This window comes from Leptopilina heterotoma, unplaced genomic scaffold, assembly GCF_015476425.1.
Source record: "Leptopilina heterotoma isolate Lh14 unplaced genomic scaffold, ASM1547642v1 Lhet_183, whole genome shotgun sequence".
Taxonomy (NCBI): domain Eukaryota; kingdom Metazoa; phylum Arthropoda; class Insecta; order Hymenoptera; family Figitidae; genus Leptopilina; species Leptopilina heterotoma.
Window position 1 is genome coordinate 2,389,489 of NW_025110901.1, and position 22,006 is coordinate 2,411,494.

A 22,006-nucleotide genomic window follows, 5' to 3' on the forward strand; every position below is an offset into this window, starting at 1 on the left:
TAAAGTACCTCTTGCGTAAAGTAGATTCGTGTACTTTTACGATTCTCACAATATCTGCCGGTGATCTATTAAACTCGTGCAATCTCGCTGCTATTAAAAGAGCTGCGAAATAAAATACAAATTAAAAATTGTAATAAAATTTTTACATTTCTTTTTAAATTGTCATTTTTTTTATGTTTTACAAACCTGCACCACATACTCCAGAAGGTCTTCGGCCACTGTGAATACTGTCCTTCTTCATTCTCTGAAGCAATCTACTGGCAGTCATTTGAACGTCATGGGTTTTATCTCCAAATTCCAATTTGTTTGCAAATCTCAATACGTATAAAATTGGATCTGTAAACAATAAAAAAAAAAGATCGAGTCAATTAAAATAGAATAAAATTCACACGCTACATGAACTTGCAGCAATATTTCCAATCAATTTAATTGGATCGTTTTAATATTGCAGAAAAATTTAATTAATATTAGATTCCCTACAAAAGGAAAAGTTATTAATAATATTATTCCATTAATTATAAAAGTGATAAAGATTTTCATTAAAAGTCTCGCGAAGTACGCTTTTATCGATTTTATTCAATTATTTTCTAAAAGTGAGACTTTTTCCGACTTATTTTGGAAAAATGCTACTTTTTCGACTTTTTCTACTGGGATTGCAAAAAATGCCACTTTTTTGGTCTAAAATGATAATTTCTCGTCTTTTCTTACGAATATTGCAAAAAAAAAAATACTTTTTTTAGTGTTAAATGCAACTTATTTCAATGTTCACAGTAAAAAAAATTTGTTTTATCATTTTTATGAATTTCGACAATAACAAAGTTGTCACTAAGAAAATTTCTAATTACATCTAAACAAATTTGTGAAAACGATACAAAACTTCTGTTTTTTTAGTGCCTTTTGGAAATATTGAAAATCTTAGAACTTATTCTTGAATTTTCTTTTTTACCTTGAACACTTTTTTTCAAAAACCAAGAAAAGTTACTGTTTGTCATTTTTGTAAAAAAAATAATTTTTCTATTTAAATAACAGAATTCATGAAGAACTTTTTGAAAATTTGAAAACCAATTAATTTAGAGCACAAATTTAGTTGAAAATACTAGACAGTAAAAAAAAGCAATGAAATTTCAAAAAGGTTTCAAATTAAAGATTTAAATTCTAAATAATTTTAATTAATTTTAATTAAAAATTCTTTTTTAAAAAAATGAATATTTGAAAATGTATTTAAATGGAAAACTTTATATTTAAATAGTCGTATAATTGAAATTAAAACAATTGCTTTTTTGGCAAATTTTGAGTGCGTTTTAATTTCTTTTAATAATTAAATTATCGAAGAACTTTCTCAAGAATTATTAAAAATAATTGAAGTAGAAAAAAATTTTCATTGGAAATTCAATAAAATAATTAACTTTTGCAGAAATTCTGGAAAAATTAAACTTTTAAAAAATTTAACAACAAAATTTTGAAGAACTTACTTTTGAAAAAAATTGTTGTAATTCAGATTTTTTTGATATTATTTAAATTATAAACATACATAGTTTATGAAAAAATTTCAGAATGATCTATAATTTCGTAAAAATAAATTGAAAACAATTGAAGATGTATTTAAATTCTGAATAACTAAAGTCAAAAATTCTGAAAAAGTTAGGTTTTCGAATAATTCCAATTAAAATTCTTTGAAGAAAATTAAATTCCACAAAATAATTGAATGAAATATTTTTCAAAATTTCTTTTAAAAAATTCAATTATTTTCATAAAATTGTACTAAATTTCAATTATTTGGAAATTGTTCAATTCAATACAAATTTAAAATATTTAAAAATTGAAATTCTTTAAAAACGCGATTATTTTGTAATATTTTTTTGTAAACTTTCTTTCAAAAAATTCAATTATATTCAAAAAATTGTTGTACATTTTAATCGTTTGGAAATTTTTCAATTCTTTACAATTTTGTCATTAATATTCTTTAAAAACGCGATTAATTTGTAATTTTTTGAGCAAAATTCTTTCAGAAAATTCAATTATTTTCAAAAAAACTGTCCTAACTTTAATTATTTGGTATTTTCTAACTTCTATATAATTATTTGTCTTTAAATTCGTCAAAAATCCAAACTATTTTATAATATTTTCCAAAATTTCTTTTAGAAAATTCAATTATTTTCAAAAAGTTGTGCTAAATTTTAATTATGTATTTAGAAATTTTTCAATTCTGTTCAATTTTTCTTTAAAATTCTTCAAAAACGGGATTTTGTAATTTTTTTTGAAAAACTTCTTTCGGAAAATTCATTTATTTTGCAAAAATTTTTCAATTCTATACAATTTGTTTTTAAAATTCTTCAAAAACTCGATTATTTTGTAATATTTTCCAAAATTTCCTTTAGAAAATTAAATTATTTACAAAGAAGTGTACTAAATTTCAATTATTTGGAAATTTTTCAATTCTATACAATTTGTCTTTAAAATATTCTTAAAAAACTCGATTATTTTGTAATTTTTGTTTCAAAAATTTCTTTCAGAAAATTCAATTATTTTCAAAAATTTGTTCTAAATTTCAATTGATTGGAAATTTTTCAATTCTATATATAATTTTTCTTTAAAATTCTTCAAAAACGCGATTATTTTGTAATTCTTTTTTTTCAAAATTTCATTCGGAAAATTCAAATATTTTCCTAAAATTGTACTAAATTTCAATTATTTGGAAATTTTTCATTTCTATTTAATATGTTTTTAAAAATCCTCCAAAAACGCGATGATTATTTTTGAATTTTTTTCACAAAATTCAATTATTTTCCAAAAAATTTTCAATTGTATACAATTGGTCTTTAAAATTCTTTAAAAACAACTCGATTATTTATTAATTTTTTTGGAAAAATTTATTTTAGAAAATTCAATTATTTTCAAAAAATTGTACTAAATTTCAATTATTTGGAAATTTTTCAATTCTGTACAATTTGTCTTTAAAATTCTTTAAAAACTCGATTATTTTGTAATTTTTTCCAAAATTTCCTTTAGAAAAATGATTATTAAAAAATTGTACTCAATTTCAATTATTCGGAAATATTTCAATTCTGTACAATTTGTCTTTAAAATTCTTCAAAAACTCGATTATTTTGTAATATTTTCCAAAATTTCCTTTAGAAAATTCAATTATTTTCAAAAAATTGTACTAAATTTCAATTATTTGGTAATTTTTCAATTCTGTACAATTTGTCTTTAAAATTCTTCAAAAAGTCGATTATTTTGTAATATTTTCCAAAACTTTTATTTTGAAAATGTAATTATTTTTAAAAAATTGTACTAAACTTCAATTATTTGAACATTTTTCAATTCCAGATATTTCGTAAACTAAGGAGGTAAAAAAATACTGTTTTATAAATTGAAAAACTATTTTTTTCAATTCCAGACATTTTGTAAAGTAAGCAAGTAAAAAATACTGTTTCATAAATTAAAAAACTAATTTTTTCTTCTTCAAGGGCAAAATTTTTTTTTTCATTTTTCCTCCTATTTTTTGATGAAAAAAAAACCTAATCACGCGAAAGTGAAAGCAAAAAGTCTCACTAAAAAAAAAAGAAATAAAAAAAATTGAAAGAGAAAAATTGTCAAATAGACAAAAGAAGAAGATGTATATTCAAAAGATGATACTATACAGCAGCCGGGATACATCATCTATAGCAACTATTCCAGATAAATTGGCAAGTATCTTTTGGACACGCGCTCTCTGCATTATTTCCTTACTATCGACCGATGTGCTCGTTGCCAGCACTCGTTTTCAAAATGGAGTTCGTGTAGTTTGTGTTTTCTTTCAAATTCTTTTCCGCTAAATTCAAAAAAGAAAAGAAAAACAAAGAGGAAGAGTAAAAATAAACAAGTGTCCATTTTAAGACGCTTGGCCATGTCGAATCTTTACTCGAAAATTAGTACTAAACCAGTGAAACGTTTTCAAGACAATATCGCCGTGACTCAAACAAATGCCTGGGTGAATGGTGAGAATGACAAATAAATTAACTGCAATTTTAACCCCCTTTAGAATTTCCTCCTTTTAAATCAAACTAATTATTCCTCTAAATAAAAAAAAATAAATAATTTTTTTTTTCATTCGAATTTTGAACGCTAATTAGAATTCTAATTTAAATACGATAAACATTTCACCGTTTTTGCAAATTTGGCAAATTTTTTTTTTACATTTCGATAAATTGTTTCCTACAGGAAAAATTGTGGAAATATTTTCGAAATGAAAAATCGAATAATATTCGAGACAATTCGAGAAAAAAAAATTGCCAGCCATTGTAGAAAATTTGTATTTTTGTTAACAAATTTTGTTTTTATTTTTAAATTTTAATTCTTCGGGAGGATTTATTTGAAACTCCCCTTTTTCGATACACCGGAAAAGGAATAAATTGTGATTTCCAAGTATATGTATGAATCACACGTTTGTGTGCTGTCTGTGGTGGTTGGTGAGTTTGGAAGTAGAAAAAAAGGTGACGCGCAAGCGTAAAATGCAGAAGATTATACAGTGCGATAAAAGCGTCTTGTTTGCGTAATGCTCTCTTCAAAAATACTTTGAAAAAAAAATATTAAAAAAATGTTCTTTTTCTCGTTGAAAAAAAAATAGTTTTACAAAATAAAATTCTAAAGCATGTTACGATAATAGTGAATTAAAGTGATTCGCAAAAGCGACCCAACATGTCCATGTTTACTGACGGTAAAACCAAACACAATATTTTCGAATAAATAATCTCAACTCCTTGTTTTTAGTTTCTCTCTTATAGACAAAAATTATAACTCGAATTTCTATTTTTCCATTTTCTTTTTCACTCGAAGACAAACGGGGGGTGAAAAGTGGTATTTAGTTTATTTCAGAATTCAAGAAAATAAGATAAACACGAATTCAGGTCATTGGACGTTTGACAATGTACATAACCTCCTTAAAATTCATTTTGACCCTTTTTTTCTCTCCATATTTTCTTCTTTTTCCGTTACTAACCGATTTGTACTAAAAATAAATTTCGACTACTTTTTTTTATTATCAAAGTTGCCACAGATCAGGAATTTTAATTAAATCAGTGATTTTTGTTAAAACTGGAAAAATTTAAATTGTAATTCATAAGAAAATCATGAATTTTGGAGTAATTTTTGTTGTTGGCCTCATAAATTAGGAAATTACCACGAATTCTAATGAGAAACTTTCAATTTTTTCAATTTCTGACAAAAATTTATTTTAAATAACTCAATTCTTGAAGAACTGTCATGAAAATTATTACTTATAAATTATTTAACAAATAATTTTACTCGAATACTTTGAAATTAATAGAATTCTAAAAGAGTTGCGTTTACAATATTATTTCATAAATAGATGAACTTCAAAAGATTTTAATTCGAAATTTTGGAAAAATTTCTTCTTTGAATGAATTTCATTAGAAATTTTACACTAAGATTTTTAAAAAATTTAAATAAATCAAATTCTTCTGAAATTAGTTAAATTCTTGAATAAATATTGAATTAATTATTAAAAATAATTAAAGAATTTTAGTTAAAAACACGAAAAAAAAGTGAATTTTGGAGAAGATGCAAATTATTGCAGAAATTCAATTATTTTCAAAAGTAATAAAATTCTTCAGAAAAATTCAATTATGTTCAAAATTTTTTTTAAATTCTGGTCAAAATTTCAATTATCTTTGAAAATAATAAAATTCTTCTCCGATACAAAACGTTCGATTTTTTTCTATTTCTGAGATTTCTGACAATAATTTCATTTTAAATAACTTACTTCTTGAAAAAGTAAAAATAAAATAAAAATTATTGCTTATAAATTATTTAATGAATAATTTTACTCAAATATTTCAAAATTAATTGAATTTCAATTTTTAATGAATTTTATAAGGAATTTTAAAGAACTTTGATTTTTGAAAAATTTTCCTGAATTCAATGATTTTTCAATATCTACTGTTTTAATAAAATTTTCCAAAAGAATTCAATTATTTAAAAAATTTTTTTACTAAAATTCACCGCAAACATTTAATTATTTTCACAAATAATAAAAATTTCATAGGAATTCAAATATTTAAATATTTTTTTAAATTTCTTCGCAATAACTCAATTATGTTTTTGAATTTTTCTTTTCATTTCTAAAACTTTAAAGAAAACCTAAAAAATAAAATTTTTAATTTTTAGAAATAATTTAATTTCAGAAGGTTTCAACATAAAATTTTTCGAAAATTTCATTTTTAACGAACTTGAATTACATTTAAATATAATTAAAAACCAAAATTTTTCAAATTTTGAATAACTGAATTTAGAAGATTAAAATAAATAGTTTTTCGAATAATTTTAATTACAATTTTTTGGAGATAATTGAATTCCCAAAAATAATAAATTGAAACATTTTCAAAATTTTCCAGAAATTCTTTTCAAAAATACAATTCTTTTCGAAAAACGACATTACATTAGTATTTTTAAAAAACTAACTTTTAGAATTTTTAAAAATATATTTTTTAAAATACAATTTTCCTCTAGAAAAAGGTAAAATTCAATTCAATTCAAGTAGAATTCAATTATTTCCACAAATAACAAAATTCATCACAAGAATTCAATTATTTTTAAAACTAATAAAATTCTTCTCCGAAATTTAATTATTTACAAATTTTTTTTATAAATTCGCAATAATTCAATTATATAAATAACAAAATTTATTGCAGGATTTCAATTATTTTTATAAATAATAAAATTCGTTTTAGAAATTCAATTATTTTCATAATTAATAAAACTCATCCAGAATTTCAATTATTTTTAGTACCATTTTAATCGAATACAATTTTAATTCCTGCAAAAATTTACAGAAATTCAATTATTTTCGTAAATAATAAAATTCTTTTCAGAAATTTCATTATTTTCCTAATTAATGGGACACATCCAGAATTTCAATTATTTTTAATACAATAATTTTAATCGAGTGTAATTTTAATTCCTCGAAAAATGTATATATTCATAAAGATTTCATTAAAATTCGTCGATAAAATTCTATTCAATTATTTAAAAATTTGTTGACTAAATTCTTTGTGAGTATTCAATTCTACGAGACATTTAATTATTTAATAAATTATTTATTTTTGTATTTAAATAATTCAAGTCTCGTAGAATTTTCCAATAAAAATTGAATTAAAAATTAATTTTAATTATTTACAAATTGTTTATAAATTTCTTCGCAATAATTGAATTATTTTCATGAATAATAAAATTCTTTTTAGGAATTCAATAATTTTCATAAATAATAAAACTCATCGGAGAATTTCAATTATTTTTAATAAAATTCTAATGAAATTACTCGAAAAATGTAATTATTCTTAAAATTTTCATTATAATTCGTCAAAAGAATTCAATTATTTAAAAATTTGTTGGTAAAATTCGTCAAAAGAATTCAATTATTTAAAAATTTGTTGGTAAAATTCGTCAAAAGAATTCAATTATTTGAAAATTTGTTGATAAAATACTTTATGATAATTCAATTTTAAGAAACATTTAATTATTTATTTTTATATTTCAATAATTCAATTCTCGTAGAATTTTCTAATAAAATTTGATTTAAGAATGAATTTTAGTTAAAATTTTAGATAATAATTGAATATTACCTTTTTAGCTTGAATTTTTAGAAATAATTGAATTTTAAAAAGGTTTTTAAATTAAAATTTTTGGAAATTTGTATTTTTCATACTTTTAACTAAAAACTTCGGTAGAATTAATTTTTTCAAAAAATTTAATTGTTTTTTTTTTAATTATTTGAAGTTTTTCTTTTCTAATTGAAAATCTTAATTCTTCTGGAAAAATAATAGTGAATCAAAATAAATAGAATATTTATTTTGATGACGTTTTGTTATTTTTTAGCAATGATGTTTTCGAATAATTTTCCAATTAAAGAAATTCTTTAAAGTATTCCAACATTTTTTTGAGTATTTAATATTTTTTGAGAGTGAATCGCTTATTCTTTACAGTCAAGAAAAAAGTTAAAATTCAGTCTGAAAATCAGGGAAAAACAAAATTATTTTTTTTTGGCAACTTTGATGATTCTAAAATTACTTTTCAAACAAATTTGAAGAACTTTTAGAACGCTTTTCGAAGAGAAACTTTTTGTACCAGAAACTAAAAAATCAAAACTAAACAGCAACAACTAAATTTCTTTTTTAGTATTTTTAAAACAATTCAAAATAAAATTCGTATCAAAGAAGGAGCTAAGGGAGTGTTAATTTTCTCTTCTAGTTAAGAAATAAGAATATAAAAAATTTTTCGGGGGTAAAAAATTTTTTTTTTTTTTGGGTAAAAAAAATGTGTTTTCTTTGTATGTATAATTTAGCGGAATCGCCTAGCAATGTTTCTGGATCGCCGCCATCAGTAAGTCCTATCTCATCGTCTATCGTACTGCAAAGAGAGGGTGCGATAAATCAACCACTGAGTACACCTGCATCGCCATTATCATCGCTATGCTCACCATTAGCACAATTGAATCTATTGTCAACGGAAGATTGTACACAAGATCCTAATTGGCAAGCGACAAAACCCACCGTTCGTGAACGAAATGCTGCCATGTTCAATAATCATCTCATGGCTGACATTCAATTTATTGTCGGCAATCCAGGTAATAAGATGACGAAAATGAAAATTCACTCCACCCACAAAAACATCGATTTAAGGAGAGAGAGGCTGGTGATACTAATTTAATAATCACCTCATAAACGAAACGATGATTATGTAAAAATTTCGAACTCTTAAAAATTAGAGTCTAAATTTCTCCCATTTTCTCAAAATCCAAAGAAGCAGAATTTCTCTTATTTTTCCATGATCTCCAGGGGATGAGTGATACAAGTTTCATGAAACATAAAAACTGAATATAATAATTAAATAAATTAAATAAATTAAATAAATAATTAAAAATAATAACTAATTAGAAATACTTCCTCTATGAGGAACAATTATTCAACTATTTTGTAACAATGCGATTTTTGTCCCTAAAGTGAAAGAAAAATTCCAAATATTAATTTTTGAAGTTCAATTAGCGTCACCGCCACTCCTTAAAAATTACAATTTTAACAGGCCTCAGATATTGACTTTTTCGACTTTTTTTTTTTTACTAATTTTCAAAAAAGGCAACTTTTTTCGACTTATTTTCAAAAATTTGCCGACTTTTCAACTTTTCTTCCAAATATTGCAACAAAATACCAAATTCTTAGTATGAATTGCAAATTATTTCGATTTTTCTACTGTGAAAAATAACAATAGACAAATCTTTCGAAAATTATTTTTGAATAATTTTTGTAATTAAATTTTTGAAATATACAATTGGAAAGATTTTGAATAATTGAAATTTTGTAAAATTTAATTGAAAATAAATCATTTTTTCCAGGTATTTTATTACAATTTTTGAAAATTAACTTTTGAGAAAAATTAACTTTTTAGTTGCAAATTTTGAAAATAATTGAATTCTCAAAGATTTTAATGAAAAATTAAAATTAAAATCTTCTAGTGTAAATTTTAAAATGAAAATCAATGAAGATTTTCTTCTAAAAATTATATTAAAATATTTTAGACAAAAGAAATTCTTAGCATTTTTCCATTGTAATTTTTTCAAATTTTAAATATTTCCATATTTTTACTTACATATTTCAAAAAAATTCAAATATACACAAAAAATAATAAGATTAAAATTTTTTAAGAATTATTTTTAACATTTTGGAAAACACAATTATGTTTAAAATTTTTAATTAAAATTCTTCAAAAAAAATTGATTAGTTTTTGTATAACTTACAGAAATTCTTTTAAGAAATTCAATTATTTTTTTTTTATAACTTTTACTGAAAAAAAACTTTGAATAAAATTCAAGAATTCAATTATTTTCATAAATAATGAAATTTTCGCTGGACTTCAATTATGTTTAATACAATTTTAATTGAATTCCAAGGGAAAATTAAATTATTTTTAAATTCTTCGAGAAAGTTTAATAACATCAATAAATAGTAAATTTAATAGTAAATTTTTCACAGGAATTCAATTAAAAAATACAATTTTAATAATATTCTTCTCAAAAATTCACTTATTTTTTTAAATTTTTGCAAAAATTCAATTATTTGTAGAAATAATAAATTTTTTCGCAGGAATTAAATTATTTAAAAAAGTTTTAATAAAATTCTATTCAAGAATTCAATTATTTCCAGAAATAATTAAATTGTCAATGTACTGAAATAATCATATTATATTCTTGTAAAGTATTTATAAAAAAATAATAAATAAATAAATAATAAATAATAATAATAACAATAAATAATTGAATTCATTTCAAGTATATTATCAACATTTTTGTCAAAAATTTAATTCTTTCAAGAAAATGTAATTAAAATTGTATTGAAAATAATTTAATCCTTGGAAAGATTTTTATTTAAATTCTTTAAAATAATTGAATTGTTTTGAACAATTTATTTCAATATTCTTGAAAATAATGAAGTTTTTTTCAATAATTTTTAGTAAAGATTTTAAAAATAATTAAATTTTATGAAGAATTTCTTTTAAGTTTTTAAAATACTCGTGTTTATTATTAATTGTAATTAACAATTTTCCTATATTAAATTACATTGCAAATTATTCATAGAAAATTTAAAAAATAATGTAATTTTTTCGCAGTACCTAATTTTAATTGAAAATTTTGAAAATAATTCAAATTTACAAAGAATTTTATTTAAAAACTTTTGAGAACAATTGAATTGGTTAGAAAAATTTTATTACAATTTTTAGAAATAATTGAACCTGTTGGAGAAATTTTATTAAAATTATCTTGAATATAATTGAATTTTTTTCTATAGAAATTTGATTAAAATTGAATTGAAATTTCAAAATAATTGAATTTAAATAATATTTTTTAAATAATTGTATTCATTCGAAATATTTTATTAAAATTGTATTGAAAATGATTGAATTCCTCCGAAACATTTTATTATTTATGAAAATAATTGAATTGTTTTCATGAATTTTTGAAAATAATTGCATTTTTTGAAGGAATTTTATAACAAATTTTGAAAATAATGATTTTTTTAATAATATTTTTTTTTTTTTTACAATTTTTCTGACAACACTAAATTTAAAAAATTACTTTTTCGACTTTTTTCTATTTTTAATCGAGTAAAGCGATTTTTTTTTGCGCCTTAAAGTCGATTCGAGGCCTGAATTTTGATTTAATTAATTGATATTAATTTAATTACGTAATTAACGAAATTAATCTTCGCAGGTCACACGCAATCAATTCCCGCTCATAAATACGTGCTAGCAACCGGAAGTTCTGTATTTTACGCCATGTTTTACGGTGGCTTAGCAGAAAATAAAAGGGATATCGAAGTGCCAGACGTTGAACCTGCTGCATTTTTGGCCCTTCTCAGGTGACTAGAATAAATTCCCTATTAATTAGCGAACAATTTTCTGAAAGTGGAAAATTTCTCTAATAATTGTTTAAATTTTCTTTTTTTTAAAGGTACATGTACTGTGATGAGGTTCAACTAGAGGCGGACACTGTTTTAGCGACACTTTACGTCGCTAAAAAATACATTGTTCCGCATTTAGCGCGAGCGTGCGTTAATTACTTAGAAACTAGTTTAACAGCAAAAAATGCTTGCTTACTACTAAGTCAGTCACGACTTTTCGAAGAGCCAGACTTAATGCAGAGATGCTGGGAAGTTATCGACGCTCAAGTAAGTTTGAATCTCAAACCACTTTTACTAACAATGAACGATAACAAAGAAGAGAATTCAAATTCGAATTCAAATTCAAAAATGAAATTTATTTCTCCAAGTAAATTATTGTCACTCGATTATACATTTCCATTTAATTATCACATTAAAACAAAAACAATTGATAAAAACACCATTTTTAATTTAAATCCATTGAATTCATCATTCATCAACAAAAGTTGCTTTCTATTCGATATCAAATGGAATAATAATAACTGTCAGAAATATTCCGATAGAAATAAAATTCAATTTCTCGATGAAGTGCAAAATATATTTTTTCGTGATAATTACGCTGTATTGTATAAGAATAATGAAAATAATGGCTTTGAAGGGATCTGTGATAATGATGTATTGGAATGTTAAATTTATTATTCTTCGTCTATTTAACGAGAAAGTTTCAACTTTTTCGCTTCAAACAAAAATTAACTGTATTGAAAGAGTTTAATATTTGTTAAACGTATCAAACATCGTAAGAGTTTAAATAACTGAATCTCCAATTTAAAAATTATTGTTGGAACCAAATTCAAAAAGTATTTAGTCTGAATGACAAAAAACTTCAAAAAAAAAAGATGTCTATATATACAGTTGAAAATTAGTCTACTTTATGTAAATTAATAATTAAATTAACTAATTTATTAAATGATTATTTAATTTAATTAATAATAGTTGTATAAAAAGGAAATTATAGAAAAAAGGTTGTTAATCGCACAATTTATCGTGACAAAAAAAAAAGAATAGAATCTCAATTTCTTTCTATAGAAAAATAAAATCGTTGTATTTATTAATTGTTATTGTAAATAAAGAAAGTAAAACGATTTAACGGTCTTTTAAATAAATTTTAATTTTCTTTATGTCGAAATTTCTTTCTTTATTATTTCAAAAAAAAATCGTTATTTTTTCTTGGCAAATTTAATATTATTATTTCTGCGACAAAATTCGCGAAATTACTTTTTAGTTCTAAATATATTGAATATTTATTTTATTATTGACAAAGAATTGCAAAGAATATTTAGAATTATAATTTTTTAATTAAAAAATTATAATTACAATTTTATTAAATTATATTTACAATTACAATTTCGTAATTATTTGCAGGCCTCGGATATTGACTTTTTCGACTTTTTTTTACTATTTTCAAAATAGGCGAATTTTTTCGACTTATTTTCAAAAATTAAGACTTTTCGACTTTTCTTCCAAATTTTGCGACAAAATAACAGATTTTTTAGTATAAAATGCAACTTATTTCGATTTTTATAGTGTAAAAAAGTATAACTATAGACTAATCTTTCAAAAATTATTTTCAAATGATTTTTCCAATTAAATTTTTGAAATATACAATTAAAAAATTTTTCAATAACTTTTTTGTGAATTTTAACTGAAAATAATTTATTTTTTCAAGTATTTTATTAAAATTTTTAAAAATTAAATTTTGAGGAGTTTTAATTGAAAATTTTGGAAATAATTGAATTCTCAAAAATTTTAATGAATAATCTTCAAGTGCAAATTTAATAAAAATGAAAATTAATGAAAATTAGATTCTAAAAATTATATATTAAAATATTTTTGAAAAAAACTTATAGTATTTTTTCCTTGTAATTTTTTTAAAAATTCAATTATTTTCAATAATTTCAATAACATATTTCCGAAAATTCAAATAAGTGGAAAAAATAATAACATTACAATTTTTTAGAATTATTTTTAACACTTTGGAGAAAAAAATCATGTTTAACATTTTTTATTCAAATTCAACAAAAAATTACTTTCTTTTAAATTAAAAATATTTTGAATAATTGAAATTTTGTAAAATTTAATTGAAAATTAATCATTTTTTTAAAGTATTTTATTACAATTTTTAAAAATTTACATTTAAAGAAATTTAATTAAAAATTTTGGAAATAATTCAGTTCTCAAAAATATTAAAATTAAAATCTTCAAGTGTAAATTTAATAAAATGAAAATTAATGAAAATTAGATTCTAAAAATAATATTAAAATAGTTTTGAAAAAAGTAATACTTATAGAATTTTTTCCTTGTAATTTTTTTAAAATTTAATTATTTTCAATAATTTCAATTACTTATTTCCGAAGATTCAAATACATTTAAAAAATAATAACATTTTAGAATTATTTTTAACATAATTTTAGAGTGAAAAATCATGTTCAAAATTTTTAATTAAAATTCTTCAAAAAATTAATTAGTTTTTTTTAAATTATACAAAAATTCTTCAATTATTTTCGAAAAATTACATTTACAATATTAAAAAAAAACTAATTCTTCGAATTATTTTATCATAATTTTTTAAGATTCAAATTTAGCTAAAGATTTAAAATTCAAATACAAAGTAAATTAAAATTTTTTAAAATTTACTTTTTTAGAACTTTATTAAAATTTCCTAGAAATCATTTTTAATTCAAATTCTTCGAAAATTTGATTATTTTTTTTTTTAATATTTTTTAAAAACTCAATTATTTTGTAAAGATTTTATCAAATTTGAATTATTTTTCAAAGATTTTACCAAAAAATTATTTTTTAAAAGGTTTTACCAAAAATTTCAATGTTTTGGACATTTTTTAATTGTATGTAATTGTAAAAATATTGTCTTTCAAAAATTATTTAGAAATATTTAAAATAAATTAATTTTAAGAATTTTTTTTATTAACATTTTTCAAAATATTCTACTTTAATATATTTAATAATAAAAAAATGGTCAGTTTCAATTATTATAAAAAATTGAATTTTTATAATTCAATTTTTTTCGAAAAATTTTACTGAATCTGAATTATTTGGAAATTTTATATTTAACTATAGAATTAAAAACTTTATTATCTTTCAAAAAATTATTTACCATAATTTTTTATAATTTTTCTGCAATTTTTTCAAAATCTACTATTTTTTATATTTTTCGTTACATATTTTGAATAATTTACTTTAATAAAATAAAAAAATTGTGATTAATTACAGTTAAAATTGTTATAAAAAATTAAATTTTTTTATTAAAATAGTTTAATTCTCGAAAACTTTTAGAAGATTATTAAAAATGAAATTTTTAAGAATAAGTTTATTAAAAAATTCTATAAAAATAATTAAATTTCGGAAGACTTTCATCTGTAATTTTTGGAAATAATTAAATTTAAGTAGATTCGAAATTGAAATTTAAAAAATTATTAACAATTGTGGAAAATAATTGAATTTTGTAAGGGTTATAGTTTTAATTTTTGGAAATTAATAAATTTCAGAAGTTGACATTTTAAAAATTTATTTCCAGTGAAAAAAGAAATAAGAAGTAATTAAAAATTTATTTAGCATAAAATTATTCGAGTTTTGATTAATTGAATTTAGAAATCAGTGAAGATTCAGGAAAATACAAAATAGAATTTTTTGTTCCAACACTGAATTAAATAAACGACTTTTTCGACTTTTTTTCAATTTTTAATCGACTAAACCGACTTTTTTTTTGTTTTTGTTAAAGTCGATCCAAGGTCTGTATTTCTAATAATTGTAAAATTCAAATTTCTAATTATAATTTTCTAATTGAAATTTATCAATGAAAAGATAACGAGAACTACAATGAATTGAAGAAGAAGAAGAAGAAAGGCTGTCGAATAATAAAAGATTGATTTTCAACAGGCGGAAATGGCGCTAAGGTCAGAGGGTTTTGTGGAAATTGACATACACACACTCGAGTCTGTATTGTCGCGTGAAACTTTAAATTGCAAAGAAATACATTTATGGAATGCAGCGTTAAGATGGGCGGCCGCCGAATGTATACGACAAGATCTCGAGCCAATTCCAAGTAATCAAAGGCGACTTTTAGGTAAGAATTATTATTTACCATAAAATGATGAAATAATCATGAATTTAACGTCATAAATTTAAATTAGCACCTCTCTCACTATGTTCTTCCAGGCTCTGCCTTAAATTTAATTAGGCTACCGGCAATGAGCCTCGAGGAATACGCGAATAATGCCGCGCAAACGGGAATTCTCACGCAACAAGAAACAATTGATATTTTTCTTCATTTCATTGCCAGCACAAAACCCCAACTTTGTTATCCAATCAAACCAAGACAGGGTCTAAAAACACAGGTATGGAAAAATTTAAGAAAAATAGAAATTTTAATCCTATTCATCGGGAAATAATTAATAATTATTAGTAATTAATTAATTAGTAATTAATAATCACTAGAAATGAATAATTATTCAATAATAATGAATGATTACTAGTATTTGATAATTATTTATTTTCTAATAATAAATACAATAATTATTATAAAATTAATATTTATAAATAATAGTTAGTAATTCGGATCTCGGACAAAAAAGTCTTTTTTGATTTTATCAACTATTTACAAAAAAAGGCCACCTTTGGAATTATTTTCAAAAAAATTCAAATTTTTCCCCTTCCTTCAAATATTAGCCAACAAAATATCACTTTTTTGGTATTAAATGCAACTTTTAGTATTAAAAATAATTATAGTTAAAATTTCAAAAATTATTTTTCAATTTCAAGATAATTAATTTCTCGAAATTTATAATTAAAAAGTTTTCAAAAAATTGATATTTTGTAAAAATTTTTTTGTTGAAAATAATTGATTTTTTAAAAGTATTTTATTAAAAATTAAAGAAAAGGAAAATTTTTTTTATTAAAAGCTTTTGAAAATCAAATTACAAAGAGTTTTAACAGCAAATTGTGAAAATAATATTGAATTCTCTAAAATTATAATAAAAAAAGCTTCAATAAATATTAGCTTCAAGAAAATAAGAAAAAATAAGAAAAATATGTTTTTAAAAAAGTAATTCTTGGATTTTTTTATTATAACTTTTCAAAATTCAATATTATTTTCAGTATTTTAATGAAATATTTCTGAAAATTAAAATATTCTCAAGAAATAATTACATTACAAATTTTTTGAAACATCTACTTTTTAGAATATTGTTATTAATATTTTAGCAAAATCAAACATTTTCAAAACTTTTAATTAACATTCTTCAAGAAAATTGAAAAATTTTAAAAATTTGAGAATTTTTGAATAAATTTAGTTTGAAATTCTGAGAAATGATTGGATTTTAAAATAATTATAGTTTGTAATTTTTAGAAATAATTAACTTTCAGAAAATTTCTATTTAAAATATTTTGAAAATTTCAAATTATAAAAAAACTTAATTAAATTTAAAAAGAATTGAAAACAAAATTATTCAAATTTTGAATAATTGAATTTAGAAATTGTCAAAAAATTAAGATTTTGAATAATTTTAATTAAAATTCATTGAAGAAAATTAAATTTTCGAAAATTATTAAATAAAAATTTGTTTAAATATTCCAGAAATTCTTTAAAGAAATTCAATTATTTCCGAAAATCATTAAAAAACAAATTTTTTATTAATATTTTTTAAAAACCAATTTTTTTCAAACAAAGTGAATTAAATTTTTTTGAAAACTCTACTTTTTTTTAGATTTTTTATTTAAATATTTGAGAAAGAATGTTTTTTTCATATTTTTAATGAAAATGTTTAAAAATTTGATTATTATTTAATATTTTCCGCAAAAAATTCAATTTTTTTCGAATAATTTTTATTAAAATTCTTTGAAGATAATTGAATTCTCGGAAATTATTAAATGAAATTTTTTTTAAAGAGTCCAGAAATTCTTTAATGAAAATCCATTATTTTCGAAAATATTTTATAATAAATATTTTTATTAATATTTTTTAAAAACCAATTTATTTCTCTAAAAAAAAGTAATTTAAAATTCTTTTCAAACTTGATTATTATTTAATATTTTCAGCAAAAACTCATAAAAACGTCAATTTTTTTTGGAAAAATTTTACTGAATTTCAATTATTTGGAAATTTTTTAATTAACTATAGAATTAAAAACTCTATTATCTTTCAAAAAGTTAGTTAAAATAATTTTTGTACCTAATTTTTCTCCAATTTTTTCAAAATCTACCATTTTTAATATTTTTCGTTACATATTTTGAATATTTCACTTTCATAACTTAAAAAAAAAACTGTGATTATTTACGGTTACAATTATTATTATAATTGATTGAATTTTTGTATTAAAATAATTTAATTCTCGAAGAACTTTCGTAAAATTATTCAAAAAAAATTTATTTTGAGAAGAAGTTTACTTAAAAAGACGACAAAAATAATTAAATTTTAGAAAAGTTGCATTTGTAATTTTCGAAAATAATTAAAGTTCCGAAGATTTGAAAATTGAAATTTAAATAATTTTAATTTTCGTAGAAAAATAAAATAAAAAAAAATAATAATAATAATAATAATAGGTATTTAAATTTTTGTATAACAAAATAATCCAAGTTTTGAATAATTGAATTTAAAATTCAGTGAATTGTCAAGAAAATAAAAAATTAGATTTTTTGGTCAGAACACTGAAAAAAGAACAATTTTTTTTATCTTTAATCGACTAAAGCGACTTTTTTAATTTTAAGGTCAATCCGAGGTCTGGTAATTAATAATTAATAGTTATTAGTAATTAATAATTAGTAATTTTACTAGTTAATAGTTAGTAATTTTACTAATTAACAATTAATAATTAATAGTTATTAGTAATTAATAAATAGTAGTTTTACTAATTAACATTTAATAATTAATAATTAGTAATTTTACTAATTAATAATTAAGTTTACCTATTAAATAATCAATTTTACTTATTAATAATTAATTTTTCATACTAATAATTAATTTTACTTGTTAATAATTAATTTTTCATACTAATAATTAATTTTACTTGTTAATAATTAATTTTTCATACTAATAATTAATTTTACTTATCAATTATTAATTTCACTTATTAATAATTAATTTTACTTCTAAATAATTTCTGATTTCAATAATTAATATTAATTAATAATTATTAATTATTATTTCCGACTTTACTGACACAAATTTCTTTTCCAGGTGTGCCATAGATTTCAATCGTGTGCGTACAGATCAAACCAATGGCGCTATCGAGGAAGATGCGATTCAATACAATTTAGCGTCGACAAACGTATATTTGTCGTTGGTTTTGGCCTCTATGGAAGTTCCTCAGGTGCAGCCGATTACAATGTACGAATAGAATTAAAAAGATTTGGACGTGTATTATCAGAGAATAATACGAAATTCTTTTCCGACGGTTCGAGTAACACATTTCATGTTTATTTCGAGAATCCAATTCAAATAGAACCCGAATGTTATTATACAGCAAGTGCAATATTAGATGGCGGTGAGTTAAGTTATTTTGGTCAGGAAGGCATGTCAGAGGCGACAGTTGGCAGTGTGAATTTTCAATTTCAATGCAGTTCCGAAAGTACAAATGGAACTGGCGTCCAGGGTGGACAAATTCCTGAATTAATTTTCTATGGACCGCCAACGGAAGATTGACGTAATTTCTCCTTGGAAATTATGGTTTGAAAAAGAAAAACTGTTATAAATTCATAATATTGTTTGTAAAGAAAAGTGTGCGTTTTTCTTCTTGTAATCTGTATTTGAGAGAAAAAAAGAAAGCTTTTTAAAGTTTGAATGTAGAGAATTCTTTTTTCTGTTGGAAAAGTCAAAAAGAGAAAGTAGTGATAGTTTAAAGACTGTTAGTTTCCTCGATTTGAGTAGAGAAGAGAAAAAAAAAGTTGTAAATTAGAATGAAACGCTTCGAGAAGTCTTTTTTTTTAAGAGAGAGAAAAACTAGAATACGGCCAACGAAAAGTATTATCGGCGATAAGATATTTAAGGGCTTCTGCATTTCTTGAGCGAATGAAATTTTGAAAACAAATACATATTTTTAATTTGGTATCGAACGAGAAAAATTTCTTCGCAGATCATTGCCTTTTGTCAAGTAGTTTAAAGAGCATATTTATAGATTTAATCTAGAAAAAAATAGTGCAATAAAGTGTATTATTCCTGTTATTAAAAAAAAAACAAAAACGTATTTGAAAGAACGTTTGGGCAATAGTTGAATAAAATGAAAAATTTTAGTGTCGAGACGATTAGAAATTTAGAAAACTATTTTTACTTGTGCGGGAGAAAAAAAAATAAATGAGGCAGAATGTCCAAAATAGGAAACACGATTTCTGTGCCAAAAAAAAGGAAAAGAAATGCGCAAAAAGTCGTCGACCTTCTTTGAAATCTTTCAATCTACTTGCGTAATTTACTACGCAAACTATATTGTACGAATAATAATTCTATTTTTCTGCACACAAATTCATTACTGACTTAAAAAACTCTGTAACTAATATAATTAAAGATTAATTGTCTTCATTGCTCAGCGAATTTCATTGTGACTTAATTTAAAAAAAAATCATACTTCATTTTTAGTAAACGTATTTCATTTTCGTATCATCTTATTTTTTAAGTGCTCTCCTTTTTATATTGTCAATTTTGAAAGACACATTTTTCGAATCTCTGAATTTTTATTATTTTATACTTGAGTTATTGAAATTATAATTCTAGTTTATAATTTATTCGAGTGCATTCTTTATCCCATTTTTCATTTCCTTCTATCCGAATATTTTTAAATTTTCAATTTTCCATCGACATTGAAAATAAATCAATATTGAGAAAACAGAAAATAGGGAAAATATATTTTAAAATAATTAGAACTCGAAAGAAATGCTAAAACTGACAAATGTGAAAATTTTGATTACAGCAGGGCTCGAACCAGTGAAAGTATTTAAAAATACGGACTTTATGGACCAAAAATGAAAATTTCGGACAATTTACGTTACTGACAAAAATAAAACCGGTCCAAGTCAAATAAGAGATCATTTTACTTAAAACTATAAATTAAATTTTTCATAATTCTATAAAACATAAAGATATCGATAACTAAAAAAAATTCTTCTTTAAATCGATTATCTATATTAATTTTTAATAATTTTCGAAAAAGCTCTTTGACAATTTTCAAATCTATTTCTTTACAATATAATAAAAAAATTCAATTAAACTTTTTCAAAAAAATTAATTTAAAAATTCAATTATTTCTAAAAATTCACGCTACATTGCTTTTAATATTCAATTATTATCTAAAATTTTAACGGAAATTAATTTTGTAATCAATTTTTATTAGAAAATTCTACTGAAATTCAATTATTTACATATAGGTACAAAAAAAACAATTTATTCGATAATTGAATGTTTCTTAAAATTCAATTCTTATAAAGAATTTTATCATCAAATTTTTAAATAATTGAATTCGACGAATTTTAATAAAACTTTTTAGAATTTTATCCATTTTTTGAGGAATTCGATTAAAATTGTATTAAAAATAATTGAAATTTTACGATGAATTTTATTACTCACGAAAATAATTTAATTCCAGTTAAATTTTTATTATTTATGAAAATAATTAAATGTTTGCGTAGAATTTTATTAACATTTTTTTTAAATAATTGAATTCTTCTGAAAAATCATTGAATTGAGGAAAATTTTTTGAATATAATTAGAATTTTGTCTAGAAATTTAAAAAAAATTTTGAATATAATTGGAATTTCATCTAGAAATTTATTAAAATTTTTGAAAATAATTGAATTTCAGAGAAGAATTTTATTATTTATAAAAATAATTAAAATTTTGACGAGAATTTTATTATTTATAAAGATAATTGAAATATTGACGAGAATTTAAACAAATTTTTGAAAATAATTTAATTTTTGCAAACATTTGAAACTTTTTTAAAATTCAATTATTTCTAAACATTCACGCTACAATACTTTTAATATTCAAATATATTATCTAAAATTTTAACTGAAATCAATTTTTAAATCAAATTTTATAAGAAAATACTTACGAGAATTCAATTATTTGAAAACAAAATTAAATAATTTATTGGATAATTGAATTTTTCTTAAAATTGAATCCTCATAAAGAATTTTATCAACAAATTTTTAAATAATTCAATTCTTTCGACGAATTTTAATAAAATTTTCAAAAATAATTACATTAAAATTGTTTTTAAAAACAATTGAAATTCTGCAATGAGTTTTAGTATTTATGAAAATAATTGAATTCCTAAAAAGAATTTTATTATTTACGAAAATAATTGAATCCATGTAAAAATTGTATTATTCATGAAAATAATTGAATAATAATTCATAAAAATAATTTGTAAATAATTGAATTCTTGTGAAATTTTTATTATTTTAGGAAAATAATATTAAAGGTTTGCGTAGAATTTTATTAAATTTTTTTTAAATAATTGAATTCTTTTGGACAATTTTTTAAAAATAATAAATATTGAAAATCATTGATTGAG

The 22,006-nt window shown here is 21.0% G+C and overlaps 2 protein-coding genes across 3 annotated transcripts in view; one reads left to right on the plus strand and one right to left on the minus strand.

Annotated features, from left to right (window-relative positions):
• Window positions 1-22,006, minus strand: part of LOC122500365 (transcription factor IIIB 90 kDa subunit) — a 42,047-nt gene that overhangs the window by 11,628 nt on the left and 8,413 nt on the right. Inside the window, exons 6-7 of the mRNA XM_043609268.1 lie at window positions 187-336; window positions 9-102 (exon numbers count right to left, since the gene is read on the minus strand). Of these exons, the coding sequence (XP_043465203.1) occupies window positions 9-102; window positions 187-336 (244 nt within the window). The remainder of the gene's footprint in view (window positions 1-8; window positions 103-186; window positions 337-22,006) is intronic.
• Window positions 3,731-20,216, plus strand: LOC122500366 (BTB/POZ domain-containing protein 6-B). Of its 2 annotated transcripts, none has more exons than XM_043609270.1 (7): window positions 3,731-3,980; window positions 8,342-8,623; window positions 11,261-11,408; window positions 11,501-11,717; window positions 15,384-15,570; window positions 15,663-15,841; window positions 18,679-20,216. In XM_043609270.1, the coding sequence occupies exons 1-7, from the start codon at window positions 3,890-3,892 to the stop codon at window positions 19,141-19,143; spliced, it is 1,569 nt and encodes a 522-aa protein (XP_043465205.1). In that variant the 5' UTR covers window positions 3,731-3,889; the 3' UTR covers window positions 19,144-20,216. The 2 variants fall into 2 exon arrangements, with proteins under 2 accessions (XP_043465205.1, XP_043465204.1); XM_043609269.1 differs by lacking the exon at window positions 3,731-3,980 and adding an exon at window positions 4,460-4,699.

Excerpts from the sequence above, each read along its gene's own strand:
- LOC122500366 (XM_043609270.1), top strand. The coding sequence starts at position 3,890 with ATGTCGAATCTTTACTCGAAAATTAGTACTAAACCAGTGAAACGTTTT. Across the intron at positions 11,409-11,500 it reads GCATTTTTGGCCCTTCTCAG|GTACATGTACTGTGATGAGG; the intron begins GTGACTAGAATA and ends TTTTTTTTAAAG. Across the intron at positions 15,571-15,662 it reads TAATCAAAGGCGACTTTTAG|GCTCTGCCTTAAATTTAATT; the intron begins GTAAGAATTATT and ends ATGTTCTTCCAG.